Source organism: Nomascus leucogenys, chromosome 4, assembly GCF_006542625.1.
Source record: "Nomascus leucogenys isolate Asia chromosome 4, Asia_NLE_v1, whole genome shotgun sequence".
NCBI classification, from domain to species: Eukaryota; Metazoa; Chordata; class Mammalia; order Primates; family Hylobatidae; genus Nomascus; species Nomascus leucogenys.
The window spans coordinates 98,044,737-98,062,303 of NC_044384.1; the positions used below are offsets into that span (position 1 = coordinate 98,044,737).

General features: G+C 44.0%; 1 protein-coding gene across 10 annotated transcripts in view; it reads right to left on the reverse strand.

Moving 5' to 3' along the window:
- CACNA1D (calcium voltage-gated channel subunit alpha1 D) overlaps positions 1-17,567 on the reverse strand; it is a 322,420-nt gene that overhangs the window by 109,119 nt on the left and 195,734 nt on the right. For 9 of the 10 annotated variants that reach the window (XM_030811596.1, XM_030811599.1, XM_030811606.1 and 6 more), the window contains exon 9: positions 798-967. In XM_030811596.1, coding sequence (XP_030667456.1) covers positions 798-967 — 170 coding nt within the window. Of the gene's footprint in view, positions 1-797; positions 988-17,567 lie in introns of those variants that run through there. The other variant, XM_030811605.1, reaches the window with a different exon arrangement.

Genomic DNA, 17,567 nt, shown 5'->3' on the forward strand with positions numbered 1-17,567 from the left:
CAAGTCACAGACATCTCAGTCAAATGCACTGCTGGATTCCAGTTTCCACTCTGACCCAAGGCACAAAGGGCCCCAGAAAGAATAAAAGTGCATCTGTGGGAAAAGTATGCAGTGAAAGAGACACCATGGTTGACAATGGCAATTAATGTCAGTGATTGACTGAGTTCTCAGGCCTTGCCTCCTGCAGAAAGTGCTCTAGGGTGCTTAGTGTCACAGTGTGGGGTGTCAGTGGGTGACAGCAAAGCAGCTGTCACTGACTCACATGCCCCTTAACACCTGCCTAGAATGGTGAGCTGGTTTCCTCCCAGCCCCTGATGGGCTAAGCACATGGCTTCATATGAATAGCACATGTAGGAGCTACATCAGGTGGCCTAAGAGTAAGAGTCAAGAGGAACCCTGCACTTCAAATTCTTGTCCAATAACACTGTTCACTTTGAGGTGAGGGAAACCACAGCTTCTTCTCTCCTGTGGTACAAGAATATGTGTCTCATCACCCCTGTGCCCACACAGAAATGCACTTGCTGAATTTCCCAGGCCAACAGTGGGTCCGTTTGACCCTCCTTGGCTATAAAGCCACCTTACGAAATACAACTCTAAACCCCAAACCTCAGGCAGAAATCCAGAGTCAGCACCAATGCGCCTGCTCCCTCCGTGCTGTGTGCAGGCAGAAGGGACCAGATGGCTGGGAGGAGGCTGTCCCACTCCCAGCCTGGGTCAGAGTCGAGGAAGGCCTGCTGCCAGGCGTCTGAACCGCACACTGGGTCTGTCTAGCCAGGGGCAGGAAAGGTGCTACATACTATTTCGTTTGCCTTCCTCTCCTCCTTCTTCCTCGTTCTCGGGATCGATGTCCTCAGCTTGGGTGATCCAATCCAAGTAGCCCTTTAGATCCTCCTCCAGCTGCTGCTTCTCCCGGAGCTTCTGGAAATCTCCCCGCGCTTTTGCCTTCTCTCTTTCCTTTGAGAATTCTCTGAAGGAGGCAAAGAGGACAAGCACATATCAGGATGTCCTTGGGGACCTGCATCCTGAGCCACTGCCCTGCTGCACAAGAGTCTTGTGGCAGGACACACAGCACTGAGTACAGTCACATGAGCACAGCAATGGAGCCACACACTTGGACAGGACAGAAGACAGTGTCTTCCAAAGCAAGACCATGGGGGTCAGAGTCGCAGAGCCCACACCAACACACATGCATCATTTCTTAGAAAAAATGAACTCTCCTTAGATGACAGCGATCTCAAGGGGCCTAGGCCCAAAACACCATGTGCTGTCATTGCAGGCCTCTGACACCCCCCAACAAGGGGTCTGAACTCAGAGATGCCCCACTTTCCCCAGAGCCTCCTCAAAGAGGAGGGACCCAAATGGGCCAAGCCGTGGTGAAATAGTACCAAGTTTAGAGCTTCTTCAATGCTTTTGGACAAACTTTGCATTAATATTGTGTGCTACCCCTCTTGTCCAAACCAAGAGCTATGAGTGGGCAGCAGTCCTTGCTGGTGCCCACACCAGGCTCCTCTACCCATCACCTGCAGGTTCGGGCCAGAGCAGTGCATGGAGTCAGGGCAGTCCCCACCCCCTCCACAACCCAGTTCTCCCTCTCAGATGGGAACTCCAGCATTGATGAAGCATTATTGTTTTTCTTAACCCCTGCTACTTGTCATGGTCTTCCCCAAAAGTCTTCCCTGCAGGAGGGGAAGAGGCATATGATTTGCTGCCCATTTATAGGAACACCTGCCCTGGAAAGGATCTGGCAGACAGGTAAATGTTCCCAACTGTGGGGTGTTTATGCTACTTTCCACCATGTGTGCAAGCCTCTATCTATGCATATATACAAAACCCCACACACTCAGGCAAGCCTGAGAGTCAGGTGGACGATTACCCAATTTTTATATACGAGGAACCATCTGCATCTCCAACCGTGAGTTGTTATAGGAGCCAAGATATGTGAGTTAGAGACTTAGTAAAAAGCTGCTAAGGAAGCAGGTGAGGTTACAGCAATGCAGTTTCTGCACACAGACCTTGAGATTCTGACACAGATTACTTCTGTCTGCCTTCTTGCCTTCATTCCGAGTCAAAGCCAGCATGTCTCTTTCAGGGTCCTACCTCAATAACCCAACCCAACCCAACCGACGAATGGGGAAGTGACCTGCTTCCATAAAGCTAACCCCAGCCAGGCGCGGTGGCTCATGCCTGTAATCCCAACACTTTGGGAAGCCGAGGTGGGCAGATCATGAGGTCAGGAGTTTGAGACCAGCCTGGCCAACATGGTGAAACCCCATCTCTACTAAAATAAAAAAAATTAGCTGGGCATGGTGGTGCATGCCTGTAGTCCCAGCTACTCAGGAGGCTGAGGCAGGAGAATTGCTTGAACCTGGGAGGCAGAGGTTGTAGTGAGCCAAGTTCGTGCCACTGCATTCCAGCCTGGGCAACAGAGTGAGACGCCGTCTCCAAAAAAAAAACAAAAAACAAAAAACAAAACAAAACAAAACAAAAACAATAACAACAACAACAACAACAAAACTAACCCCATATTCACACTCCTCTCTTAACTCTAGGCTGTCGGGCTGAACAGATGCTTGCACACCCAGTGACACTAATACTTCAGATAAGAAACTGGAATCCTCACCAAGTGCCACCCTCTGCCCACAATTAGAAAGAGTCCCACTCAGACAGAGGTTGCGGTGAGCTGAGATTGCGCCATTGCACTCCAGCCTGGGCAACAGAGCAAGACTCCATCTCAAAAAAAAAAAAGAAAGGATCCCTCTCATTGCTCCTAAATCACCCCACTTTTCAGACTCTCTGGAACCTATCCTTGGTCCTGTTAGGGCTGTCAGTCTCCACTCCACTCCCTGTGAATAAGGAAGGAGGCCAGGCTTTGCGGATCTAGAGAGTGAGCAGGAGCCGATCTGAGCCCAGACACGTGCTCTGACCTCCCAGCCCAAAGAACACCTGTTGTCTCAAAGAAGTAAGGACTCCAGTGTCTGTCTCACCGTTCACACGTACCACACCCTGAGAACGCTTTGGGGTTTCTAGGCCTCCGGGGATTCCTGACACATGGGAAATACGTAACTCAGTTCTAGGTAAATTCACCAAATGACTCTCTGAACTCTGAAAAAGTCACACTCAACCCAGAATCACATCTCTGAGCAACAATAAGAGGGCTTGGAATGTCATGTGTCTGTAGGAAAATGAATTATATCATCTGTTCTCTTAAATACACCTCAAAGAAAAGTGGACCTTCAGTTTTATTATTCACCAAAAAAGTATCCTAGTACAAATCTGTTTGCATGTTTTGATTCCGAACTTAGCATACTAAATTCAGATGGTTACATACAAACAAGGTATTCTTACTTTGGGTCCATATCATATATGGGTTCTTGGGAAAAAATTATGAAGATAGTAAAAGAGTTACCCTGAGAAGCTTAAGGACATTCATTTTATAATGTATAATTACATACATTATATACATTTTATAATGTATTATGATTATAAAATTATAGTTTATATTTTATAATTATAAAATTATAGTTTATATTTTATAATTATAAAATTATATTTTATAATTATATAATTATATACATTTTATAATTATATAATTATACACATTTTATAATGTATAATTACATACATTATAAAATGAATGTCCTTAAGCTTCTCAGGGTAACCCTTTTACTATCTTCATAATTTTCTTTTGTAATATTTTATGCCTTTTTAACATTACAAATACAAAAATCCTGTTTCTAACAAGCTGCATCACTGTTGTATATTTTCCACTGCTGGGACACAGTTAAGCAGGCATAAGTAAAACTCTACTCTGACTAAAATTCCTAAGAGTGAAACACCCTGCCAAGTCCTGGTTTATGGCCCACTCACAATGATGGTCACTACCACAAAAGCTCATACAACAAAGCTGCTGATACAGACCCTCTGAACTGTTTTTAGACAGTTCTGAATGGCTGAATACTTAGCAGGAAGGTATTATTTATTGATGTGGACAGAGGTGAGGTTTATGCAGTAGAAATCTGTTGGCCACAGGGCAGGATGGAGGAAGGGGGCAGGGAGGTAGAGGCCCTGTGATAAACCCAGATAAAGCCTTGGCCCTCCTACACCACTCTGGGCTCTTTGTCTGAAGACTTGGCTTCTAGTCCTAGCTCTGTCACTGTTGTGTTCTGAGCTTCAGTTTCCTCACTTCCAAATAGACACAACAATACCCGTTCTGCTGTTTCACAGGAATTAAGCAAGACATTCAGTAAGGCTTTGAAAACACAAAGAGTGAGATCAACGTGAAGTTCAAATGTATAATAGTTGTTGAATCCAGACATAAGAGAGAAATTTAAAAGGCAAATGGAAGAGCTTTCTCAAATTATCAAAGGGAGAAAAATTAGCACTAGCTGTGAATGGGCTCTAAGCTGCCACAAACCCCTCAGGATTCGGAGACGCATAGAAGGACACATGGGTCCCAAGGCTCAGAGTGACTGCAATGAGCTGGCAAACCCACTGCCAATCCTGTACACTATCTGCTCAGTTGAGAATAACCCATTCCTATCACAACTGACCCTCTGATCCTGAAAATCACACCTCAAGTCCGAGGCACCTTCTATCAAACTTTGCAATGATGGAAAAAAAGTTACTCCACTTTGCATAAGAATTCATCATATTCTAAGAATCCTATTACTAAGAGATTGTTTTACAAAGCTTATTTAATAAAGCTATTGGTAGAAACCAACAGACTTTTGTAAGCGACTGAAAATCCAACAACTGTTATATGCTAGGAGGCTTCTTGTTCCAAACTAGAATTTTGGTTATGGTGTGTCTGATCAAAAGATAAATTAGTGCCTGGACGGAAAAAAAAAAAAAGGCAAATATACTGTGCTACCCTGCTACCCTTTGCACACAAAACCTGGGAAATAAAATGCACGTATTTCTCTCAGATGTATCTAAAAGAAAGAGCAGAAAACAAGGGATGGGAATGAATTAGGCCGAAGGAATCAAGGTTGGAGTGACACTCTCAAGTATATCTTTTTCTGTAGTTCTGACTTTGGGAACCATGTTAATGTTCTTCACCTTAATTTTTTTAAAATTAAGTCAGTAAGGATGAGATGAAGGGAAAATACCCCTAAACTGAAAGTGAATTGAAACAAACAAATCTGTAATTCAAATGAATACCATAACCAGACTGAACCAGAACCAGACTGAAGGAGAAAAAACTAATTCAAATAGCTCATGAACATTTGACGACATGCTCTCAGTCTTGGGTAGGATTGGAGTGAGGGATGAACTACAAACAAATGCTGAACTCTTTTCAGTAGCTTTGGTTTTTGTAGTGATGTGGATGAGACCATTCTGAAACTATCTTTGACATATTACAGGAATTAGCGAGTGAGTACATGTGCTAATGTTGCTGGGAGCCAGAGTTCTTGCTGTGGAAGGAGGGACACAGAAACATGGAACAGAGAAGAACCCTCCGGGCATGGACTGGAATTGAAGGTATAGGTATGAACTGATGATATCTAAAAGGTGTTTAAAGTCTGATTTCCAATGTCTGATTTTTAAGAGGCTGATATCTGAGTATGTGTATGTATCAATGTAAGTATGTGTATGAATATGTGTATAGAAATACATATTTTCCTAGGTCCGTCTGTTGAAAGGATTTAGAAGCAAAGATGCCCTGGCAGGTACAAGCACACCTGGTACCCATATCTTGGTCTCTAATAACATTCCCCATTAAAAGGAACCAGGGAACTTTGGAGAAGTGGGTGATTCCAGGGCAAGGGTAGGGTAGGTACAAGATGAAGAAAATAAGGAAGTGCTCAAAAACAAAAACAAACCAAAACACATTATGGAGATACATCATAAGGATACAGGAGCTAGAGAAGTAGCTCCTACCAGCCAAATCTTAGGAAATTTGAGCACTGAAATAACTAAGGACAGTAATAAATTATAACATATTTTTAAAAATCAGTCCACATCCCTTATGGATAGATAACAAATGAAAAACTAAATGAGGTAAAATTGAATATTAGGTGAATTGGGGTAAGGGGTACATGGATTATTCACTGTGCTATTTCTATTCTTGGGGTTGTTCTATATATTTGAAATTATTTCCAAATAGAAAAAAGTTTGAATGCTTAGAAGATATAACTCTACTACTAACCAAATTCAAATTCATGTTGTTACATATTCATTTCAGCTTACCAGCTAGACTGTAAGCTCCTTTCAGGCAGGAATGGACAATGTTGTCCATTTCTCATGTATTTCTTCCCATGTCTCTACTTCCCCTTGGTGCCACTTCACATAGGCATGCAGGAAGGCTATGTACGAAAAAATTGTATCTAACAAAACAAGCCCTACTGCTCCTCTTTCAGGAGGCAAGAATATGTCCCTATAGGACAGAAAGCCCATGATTGCTGGGATTGCCCAGAAGCATGAAATGAGTGTGCCCAAACCTAGACATATCATCTGGAGCAGCCTCCACCGCCAGCTCACCATTTTCCCTTATTGTGTTCAGGCCTCATGTGGTAGATCTTCTATCTCTAGGTCATTAAGATATTCCCTTTTATCTCCTGGTTGAGAAGCAATTACTCAGTAAGGAATCTCCCTAACAGCCTAACAGGACAGCTGCAAAGTGTCTTATGCAGGCCAGTCTGCACACACCCATTCGCTGGGCAGCCACAGGAGCTGTGGCCAGAGCATTTCATCAGAGCTTGCTTCCCTCTCTGCTCCACGTGACTACTGCAGACCCAGACTTCCCCCTGGTGCCATCCTACTCAGAATGCCTCACAGCTCCTTGTTGCCTCCCTCAAGGATCAAGGTCAGATGCTTCTGCCTGCCACTCAAGGCCTTCCAGCCTTCTCCCAAGTGCTATGCCAGCCTTATTCACCCATCCTATAAATGCACACCTTATACTCTGGCCACACTCTTCTCAATTCCACAACCCTGTAAGCTTTTGTCTACAGAATTCCATCCACCTGAGCAGCCTTCTCCCATCTTTGAATCCAGTGCACCTTTCAAGACCAAGCTCAAGTCTCATGCCTTTGGTGACACATTCTCTGGCTTACCTCATCCAAATGCATTCTGCCTGCCTCTAATTCACCAGAAAATTCTACTCATTGAGCACCAAAACATGAATACATGTGTCCCCTACCCCATGTGGCCCCCTTAGCATTGCATCCTAACCAGAGCCCAGAGCAGCACCTTACCCCATCCCCACTGGTGAGTGACTGTGGTGAGGCAGGGGGTGCTATCACCCTCTTGTATAGACACTGAGGCTCCCAGCACTTGGGCACACAAGGCCATGCAGCTGCTGAATCTACCCTAAGCACCTCAACAGGATGCCTGAAAGGAAAAGCAGGAGCAGAGGGAGTGGGTAGACACCAGGAGGATGAGGATCAAAACCAGGCTACAAGGCCAGACACAGAGGCTCATGACTGAAATACCAACATTTTGGGAGGTGATGGTGGGAGGATTGCTTGAGGCCAGGAGTTCAAGACCAGCCTGGGCAACAGAGTGAGACCCCCCATCTCTACAAAATAATTTTTTTTAAGTTAGCCAAGTGCAATGGCATGCACCTGCGGTCTCAGCTACTCAGGAGGCTGAGGCAGGAGGATCACCTGAGCCTGGGAGGTTGAGGCTGCAGTGAGCTGTGATTGTACCACTGCACTGCAGCCTGGGTGACAGAGAGAGACCTTGTCTCAAAAACAATCAAACAGACAAAAACAGGCTTCCTGTCAGTCCAGAAAGGGGCTTAAATACAAAAGTAAGGAACCTGGATTGCTTCTCTGTAGATAAGGAGGAACAGACAGAAATTTGATAGGACGCCTATCAGCTTTGACAGGTGTCATGTGTGAACAGAAAATGAAAATAAGAAGAAAATGGTGCTGAGGAAGACCAGAGACATTCAGTAAGCACTGGGTGATGGGCTGGATTTAACATCAATACAAATGTGGTCAAAAACACACTTCTCATGAAGCCCCAACTTTCTTACACAACTATTTGGAAAAACATCTATGAGGCCTGTCACTGACCCCCAACCACCACCATGCTATGGTCACTGTCACCTCTGCCCTTTCCACACCAGTCCCCTGGGTCTAGCACACCAGTGTCATCATCTCCCCTCATGTGGACCTTCCTTGTCAGGGCCCCGTGACACCCCATCTGCCACATGAACATTTCTTGTCCACCTGTTCAGGGAAGAAGGATGGGCTGGGCGGGGCAGGAGGAGGGATGGAGAAGAGAGGCTGGTCCCCGGTATCTGAAGGGCTGCCATATGAAGGAAGAAGCATGCCTGCTGAGGGTCTCAGGGCACAGGCACAAGTTTTGAAATAAGACAACTGATTTCAGCACCGTTGCCCTGGGATGCAGCAACTTCCCCAGACAGGGATCCTCAGTAGAGATGGTCTAATGACTCGGCAGCGACACCAGATCACAGCACGTTCTAAAGACGTTTCAGCTGCTGCTGCGACTCCAGCCTCCCCAGCACCTCCTCCATGGGGACCTGACTGCTGTGACTTAGTCCCTTTTTTGTTGTCCATTTCTTTCCCTGGGCAACAGCCTGGCACCCTCTTGGACCTGGCAGCCAAGTACTTTGGTGGCACTGACACCCAAGAAGCATAAGGGCTGAGTGAGTTCATGAGAAATGGCTGCAGGGGGCTCTGACGACAGAACAGTGGTATGCACCCCATACTCATCCAGCCCCCAAAAGACCTTTAGATGGAATAGACAAACACAGCACAACAAGCCAAAGTCGTCTCTGAAACAAGCACAGCCTGAGCCCACCCCACTGTACGCAGTCCTTCACCTGTGACCGCATCGCCCAGGGTCCCAGCAATAACCAACAGCAGCTTCAGCAGAATACGAGCCTGCACAGCTGGGGAAAGTGACCTGGGTTTCGGCAAAACAGCCTGAGTCTCTGCCATGTCCCCTTCTCTAATAATAACAGAAAAAAAGCCCCTCATTAATTTAGAGTGTTCCTAGAGTCCTCCAAATGTCTTTACATTCACTGCCCACCGGGCTGCTCACAACCTCAGTGGAAGAGGCAGGAGGAGGATTTTCACATCCATTTCACAAAGGCCAACATGGAGGCTCAACGAGGCATTGTTGCTGGCCCACATCATATGCCCAGTCAACAGGACAACAGGGTTACTAACCAGGCTCCAAACCCCATGTCCCTTCCGTGGGGCTGTGGCTCATGGGGAGGTCATGAGTCAGGACCAGGGAGTGAGGACAGGGCAGAAAGCACAGCTCTGCTCACTACTACACTCTGATTTTCCCCAAGAGTCCTAACTCAAAAATAGAGAAAGGCGACAGCCCCCTTTCCGCTCATCTCTCCACCTGCTGTCCCTCACTCCCACTCAGTAAGCACCACTCCAGGGAGAGAACCCCTCGCCCCAGACCCAGCCAGCCTCCATCTCAGGAGCCCCGGTGGAGCCCCCACGGGCTGGGCACATGCCCCATGCTCTGCAGAGAGGCCACCAGACACTCACATGCCCCAGGATTTACAGGCCCTGACAACCTGATCTCCAGGACCCCTGGCTCAGCCAACACTACTGGAGACAGCACGCCCAGGCTGCAGACAGCTATCACATACAAATGGAGGTGCAGGTGGAATGGGACTGCCACAGATTCAAGAGGACACGCAGTTTGCTGTGGAAACTTTTATTTCTTAAACGTCCCATAAAATAAATGGGCCACTGGAAGTCATCTTGATTTAGAAACAGGATGTTTTTGTTTGGGTTTCAACGCTATCTGTTTTAATTAGACCCACATAAAATTTAAACAAACAAAACACTTTGATATTTACACACACATGCAAAAAAACAAAACAAAAGACCCTCGAAACAAAGCAAAAAACAACACAACCTCCATTGAAAACTGCCAAGAAAATCACTAGGCACTCAGATTTTTAGTAAAACAGAAGGCTCAGAAATTCAGAAAACAACAAAGGCAACACTTACAAAGGCAAAGAGAAGGCGGAAGTTGAAGAAGTAACCCACTGATTTTTATCAGGGGAGTCTAGCCTTATTTAGACCTAAATTATTTCTTCTACACAGACATAAAGGAAATGAAACAGAATGCAAACATAGTTCAATTCAAAGAACTTTTTTGTTTAAATATAATTTCTTGGAAAGCACAAAGGTTCAGTTTCTGTTCAAGGAAACTAGGAATTTTGTAAAAAAAAAAAAAGAAAGAAAGAAAGAAAAATTAACAGCAATGTGTGATGTTTCACAATTTAAAAAATTTTTAATCCTTGGTACTGGCTCAGCTCATAGTTCATCAAAAGCATTGTATTTGTTCCATTTTTCCCTCAACCATGAAAAGCTGGTGATAGCCAAAGGATGTTCTCTCTGCATGAGACCAATAGGCAAAGTGGGGTGGGGAGGGATTAGGAATGCAGCACCCCATAAATAAGACCTGCTCCTTTGCAGGTAATGTCTGCAGGGGGAAGGCAGCTGGCCTGGGACAGCATTCTCCAGCAGCAGTCACGAAACACAGCTGCCAAGAAATGCATGGGAACTGCTGGTGGGCAAAAAGGACGAGAAAATGGGGGTCCCTTGTTTACACAGTAACATATGTTGAAGAAAAACATTTGACAATCACATTTCTATTTTTACTTTTAGTTTTGAGACAGGGTCCTGGGCTCTGCTGCCCAGGTTGGAGTGCAGTGGCATGCCCTTCACCTCCTGGGTTCAAGCGATTCTTGCGCCTCAGCCTCCCAAGCAGCTGGAATTACAGGTGTGCACCACCATGTCCAGCTAATTTTTTTGTATTTTTAGTAGACAGGGTGTCTCTACGTTGGCCAGGGCAGTCTCAAACTTCTGGCCTCAAGGGATCCACCCACCTCGGCCTCCTAAAGTGCTGGGAATACAGGCGTGAGCCACTGTGCCCAGCCAGTGTTCTTGATGCTTTCATTGACATAAAAGACTGTGATGATGTTTAAAACAGTTTTCATCTTTTGGGAAGATGAATCACTTTCAGAGTCGGTGTTTCCTAGCTTTTAATGCCTAGGTTGACTTACCCACCATGAACAGAACACAAGAATTAGCAGCTGGGCCACCCTGCACAGACCAAACCTAACTGTTTACATGTGGCACTTACCCTGAGCAGGAGAGTGTGGTAGGGATGGAGTGAAGGAATGCACCATCTATCTGGTCAGGTCAGATCTCTCCTGCCTCCTTTCTGACCTCTTCCCCCTTGAACTCTGTACTCTAGCCATCCTAAAGTTCACTCAGTTCCTCCAAGGCATGGAGCTCTTTCAACACCAGGCCACTGTGCATGCTGTTGCCTGCATAACCCCTCCTGCTCTTCCAGATACCATCCCACTCGGCTGGCTCAGGACATAAAGACTTTTCTCTACCTTAGAGTCCCCCAGATTAGAACCCTGCTTTTGCAGAATTTACTTCACAGTCCTGCAATTGGTTTTTCACTATTTTCTTTAACTTACCAGACTGTAGGTTCTGTGAAGGAGGGGCTGTGTTTGTCTTATCTTTGTATACTGGTTCCTTATCACAAACCCCAGCCATTAGTAGTTGCTTGATAAAAATCATCTAAATAATTGCTTTCACAAACATGGGCTTTACATTAATGAGGATCAAAGCCATGCAAGTTTGGGCTTTGTACTGGGTGTATTTGACCACAGTGCATATGTAACTTCAATCACCTAAAACTACACCCATCGTGCCACTGATAAACAAAAACAAGCAGGAGTCTTGTATAAGCCTTAAAATATATATATACACATATATATACACACACACATGCATATATATACGCACACACACACACAGAGAAATAAAGTATTTCAGGCATCTGAGTATGAAATATGCCTTCCTTTCACTGTATCTCCTTGAGGACAGAAGAGCTTCTCTCTCTTTGAAGGGTTAGTTTCCATGGCTACCAAAGACATGCCAATGCTTCTAGTAGAAGATTTTTCCCAATGATGAGAATCCATGAAGGTTGCATGCTAAAAGTTACAGACTTTGTTTCAATCTTTTTAAAACTTAAACATGTTTTAAGAGGTATTCTTCAATTGAGAGGCTGAGACGGGCAGATCACCTGAGGTCAGGAGCTCAACACGAACCTGGCCAATACAGGGAAACCCCATTTCTACTAAAAATACAAAAATTAGCCAGGCATAGTGGTGTGCACCTGTAATCCCAGCTACTTGGGAGGCTGAGGCAGGAGAATCTCTTGAACCCAGGAGGCGGAGATTGCAGTGAGCTGAGATCACACCATTGCACTCCAAGAGCAAGACACCATCTCCAAAAAAAAAAAAAAAGAGGTGTTCTTCAAAACCATGGGCTCTCTTGTCTGCCATCACTCTCTCTGAATGAAACAGATCACTTAATCACATGAGCCAAACCAATATCACCACATATCTTCATGACAGGTTTCAAATACTGCTACTTAAGAAGTCACTTCATAAACACACTCTGCTAGACTTGTCAGATTCCAGTTTTTCAAGAAAAAATAAGGAAGATGTGCACATGAAGTCTGGCTTGGGAGGGTAGCAGAACCACCTAAAATGAACACGTTTGAAGGTACCAGCAACCGTGGGGCATGTGCTACTGACATGTCACTACAGTTTGCTGTGTGAAGGGCCTGGTTACACTGCCAGAATGAGCTCGAGGCTGGATCTGCTGTTCAGAGCTGCTAGGGGTTCCCACTGTGGAGGAGCAATGTGGACCCAAGGAAGGGGCTGAAATTGAACCCCCTACTGGCATATCCCCAAAGCAGTCACTGTAGGAAATTCAGCCCAAATCCCACTCGCAGGCCACGCAAACCACCCTGTGAGCTGCATCTAGAGGGGAGAGGGATAGAGGAGATCCCCCCGCAGGGGGAGCACCCACTGAAAGGCGCAGTGGGTGGGAAGTACCTTCCCAGAGCACCCAGACTTGGCTGACGGAGAACAAGGGGCAGAGCACCACATCCCAGGACTGGGCTCAGGGACTGAGAGATCCATCCTCCAGCAACAGGACCCGAAAGGACCACCTGAGCTCGAATGAGACTTGTCCACAAGCAGATTCAAGAGGAAAACTAAACCAATTTCTCTGAAGCCTCTGTATCCCATTGTTCCACTCAGCCTTGGGTAATCAATTTCAGGAAGAGAAAAGAAAAAACAAAAACGACAAAGCATAGAGCTTCGAGAATAGAGCAGCTGAGGAAGTACGAGCACAGACCGGGGCTGGGAAGACAGGGTCCCACAGCGGGTTTCCTCTCACCAGACTTAGAACCAGCTTCCAACTGATGAGAAAAGCAGCTTGGGCTCTGGAGACAGACAGATCTAGATGTAATTCCTAGTTTAACTACTTACTAGCTGTGTAAATTTTTAGAAAATTGATAAACCTCCCTGAGTCTTGATTTCCTCATCTGTAAACTGAGGCAAAGAACACTTACCTCATCAAAGTAGTGGAGAAGATTAAAATAAACTGAATAAAGCACAGGATTATAAGCAATTAAAAAAAAAATCTGGCCGGGTGTAGTGGCTCATACCTGTAATCCCAGGGCTTTGAGAAGCCAAGTCAGTAGGATAGCTTGAGGCCAGAACCCGAGACCGGCCAGGCAACATAGAGAGATCCTGTTTCTACAAAAAATATTTTTAAAATTAGCTGGGCATGGTGGCATATGCCTGTAGTCCCAGCTACTTGGGAGGGTGAAGTGGGAGGATTGCTTGAGCCCAGAAATTTGAGGCTGCAATGAGCTACAATCGCACCATTGCACTGCAGCCTGGGTGACAGGGCAAGACCTGTCTCTGTAAAAAATATTTTTAAAAAGAAAAGAAAAAAGAAAAATTCTCTCATACAATCCACATCCCCAGACTTGACAATCAAAACCCAGATACCTCTTCTTATCTGAGAGGCATGAGCCACAACACACTCCCACATCTATACTTTCACTTCCATCTCCACCTCTGCACCTCTGTGCAGACCCCATCCCTGCAGCCCCCAGCCCCCAGGCTCTCCTAACTCCACTGCACTCTGGGAGGTGCCAGCTTTACCTTCCAGGCACAGCTGTCAACCGTCACCTTATTTCAAACACTCTGACAGCTCCCACAGCTTAAAGAAAAAAAAAAAAAAGAAACCCTGCCTCTCTCAGTGGGTATTCCCAACTGTACATCCGCTCTGCCCACTGCTCACCAGCCAGCACAGAGCACCCTGGCAGCCTCACCATTGCACTCACTGGTTCCAGCAGGCAGGAGGCACCAGGTCCCACTCTCCTGACAACTTGCTTCCTTTCTTTACCATCCTAACGAATCCTGTCCATCCTTCAATGCCCAAGTGGAGCCCAGCTTCCTTGGGTGAGGCCCTCTGACTTGCCAACCCTCTGCTGTGCTCCTAAGGCATACTGATAGGTACAGATGTGACGCTAAAACATCCTTGACTGATAGCCAAAGGGGGACAGAGTGCAGCTGCTGGAATCCACACTGGGCCCTGGAATTCTTGGCATGTGTCTGTGGGCCTGTTTGTAAGTAATAGTTCATGATTCAAGGATAGGTGGGCCTCTGGGGACAGTACACCTCTTAGCAGGCGGTGTGCTCTCACCCACTGACTTAAAATCCTTCAGATACAGCAAGGGTCTCCAGGACTCCAAGGCCCAAAACTGCCAGCAGGCAACTTAAACCAAGGTTTATTTTAAAGCAGAAATTCAAGGGAATGATGGGTTCAGTGTGGATTAATGTTTTATCCCTGAACCCAAAACCAAACTCACGACAATCAGACTTAGATTAATCAGGCTAATGCGCCAAGCGCCGCTCCAGGTCTTGGAAGGATGTGGGGCCCTGGAGAGAAGTGCAGGTAAACATCCAGACTGCAAAAGAGATGACTTTTCCAGCTCACAGAAACGACCTGCAAGAAGGAGGACACAACCAGGCCAGTGTGGAGCTCCCACATACTTGGAAAGGTCTTCCCATTTATCCAGGCCCTTCCCGTCCATTTCTCTCCTTGGTTATTAGGATGGCTCTATGGGAGAAGTGAGAGGTGGGGCACTCCAATTTTAGGAAGAAAAAGCCTTGATTTGGAAAAGTGAAGTATATTGACCAAAGAAGTCATGCCTCTATAAGTACAGAGCCAGCACACAGGCCAGCACTTCTGACCCCTGCCTTTGTGCTCCCCCCACTACAACAGAGAAACCAGTAATCCCTCAGCCAGCGGAGACCTCACAGGTAAGGGTGGCACAGCTCGCAGCCAGAGCACTGCCTCATCCCCGCTGGGTGGACCTCCACCCAAGTCCAAGTCTGTGGAGATTGACGTTTCCAACAGCCCCACAGGGGTACTATGAATAAGGCTTTATGAGTGCTCATGTACCAGTCATTTTGTTGACATAGATTTTCATTTCTCTTGGGCAAATACTAGAAATGGAATTGCTTGGCCATATGGTGAGTATATGTTTAACTTTATGAGATACTGACAAACTTTCCCAAAGTAGTTGTATCATTTTACATTTCTATAAACAATGTATGAGCATATCAGTTGCTCTGTACTCTTGATGACACTTGGAAATAGTCTTTTTGATTTTAGCTATTGTACTATGTATGTAGCAGTTTCTTAACTTGCACTTCCCTGATGGTTTATGACATAGAACATCTTTAACGTGTACTTACTGGCTACTCATATACATTCTTTTGTAAAGTATGTTTTGCCAATTTTTGAGTTGTTCATCTATTATCTAGTTGTTAAGAGTTCTTCACATATTCTAGATACACAGATGTAAGTGTTGTATTTTCTCCCAGTGTGGTTTCCCTTTAAATTTCTAGTCTTTGAAGAGCAGAAATCTATTTAGAAAATATTTATATGTTTAGCTTTTTAATTAGATCTATGATCGATTTCAAGTTTAATGTTTGTGTCTGGTATGACCTGAGCATCACACTTTTTTGCAGATACCCAGTTTCTCCAGTTTCTTTTTTTTTTTTTTTTTAACTAAAAAGAGTATCCTTTCTCCACTGAATTATCTAGCACCTTTATCAAAAAGCAGTTGAACACACAAAGGAATTTCTGAATTTGTTATTCCATTCAGTTGTTCTAGTCATCTATCTTTATATCAAACATTGTATTTATTACAGCTTTACAGTAAATCTTGAAATCAGCAGCATAAGCCCTCCTTATTTTTTACGATTGTTTTCATTAGAGGTCATTTGCAATTATATATTAGTTTTAGAATAAGCTTGTCAGTTTCTAAAAGAAGGGCTTTTGAGATTTATAAATGGGACAACATTCAATGCATAGAGAAAAATGGATATCTTAATATTGAATCTTTCAATCCATGAGCATGGTATATCTTCATTTATTTAGATCACTGTAATTTTACTAATCAGTGTTTTGTAGTTTTCAGTGTAGAGGTCTTCCATATCTTTTCTTATATTCATTCCTATTAGGAATGCTATTGTAAATAATTTTTATGGTAATTTTTTTAAATTTCATTTTCAACACCTGCAGCTTGTATAGAGGAATAAAACGGAATTTTGTATACTGACTTTGTATCCTGTCACCCTGCTATACTCACTTATTAATTCTAGCAGGCTTTTGGTTCAATTATTGGGACTTTCTATGTAGACTATTATGTCTGTAAATAGAAATAGTTTTTTCTTTCTTTCCAATCTTTCTGCCTTTTATCTCTGTCTTACCTTCAGACTTTCAATAAAACATTGAATAAAAGAAGAGAGAAAAATGGTTACTTTGTTCCTAATCTTAAGAAGAAAACATTCAGTCTTTCACAAGTAAGTATGCTGTCAGCTATAGTTTTTTTTTTCAGGCTGAGGAAGTTTTTGCATATTCTTAGTTTGCTGAGAGTTATTAGAAATGGTTATAGAATATTGTTAGTAATGTCTGCATTTACTGAGGTGATCGTATGATTTCCTCTTTCATTCTATTAATATGGTAAATTATTTGATTTTCCAATGGTGAATCAACTTGTTATTTCTGGCATAAATCCCACTTGGCCATGAGATATTATTCCTTTCATCCTGCTATATTCTATTTGCTAATATTTGAGAATTTTTGTGTCCAAATTAATGAAGGATACTGTGCTTATTATGTCTTTGTAAAGTTTTGGTAGTGAGATTTTGGCCTCATGAGTTGGGAAATGCTCCCTCCAACTTTACTACCTGAAAGAACTTCTAGGGATGGTATAATTTTTTTCTAAATTGGCTGACATAATTCACTTTTGACCTCATCTAGGCTTCTAATTTTCTTTGAGAGAAGGTTTGCGATTCTGAATTCCATTTAAAAAGGCAAATATAGGACTCTCCCAATTTATTTCTTGGTAGGCTGTGTATTTCAAGGAATTTGCCTGTTTCTCCTAAGTTACCAAGTTTATTCTCTTATTATTTTAATGTCTGTAATATCTGTGGTATCTCCTCTTTCATTTATAAAACTGGTAATTTCCTCTTTTTCCTTTTTTGATTAGTTTTGTTAGAGATTTATCAATTTTTATTACGCTTTCCAAATAACTTTATAATTTGTGTTTTCTATTTTATTTACTTCTGTTATTCTTTTTTCTACTTACCTTGGACTTATTTGGTCTTCTTTTTCTAGATTAGTAGATGGAAATGTAGATTACTGAGTTTAAACCTTTCTTCCTTA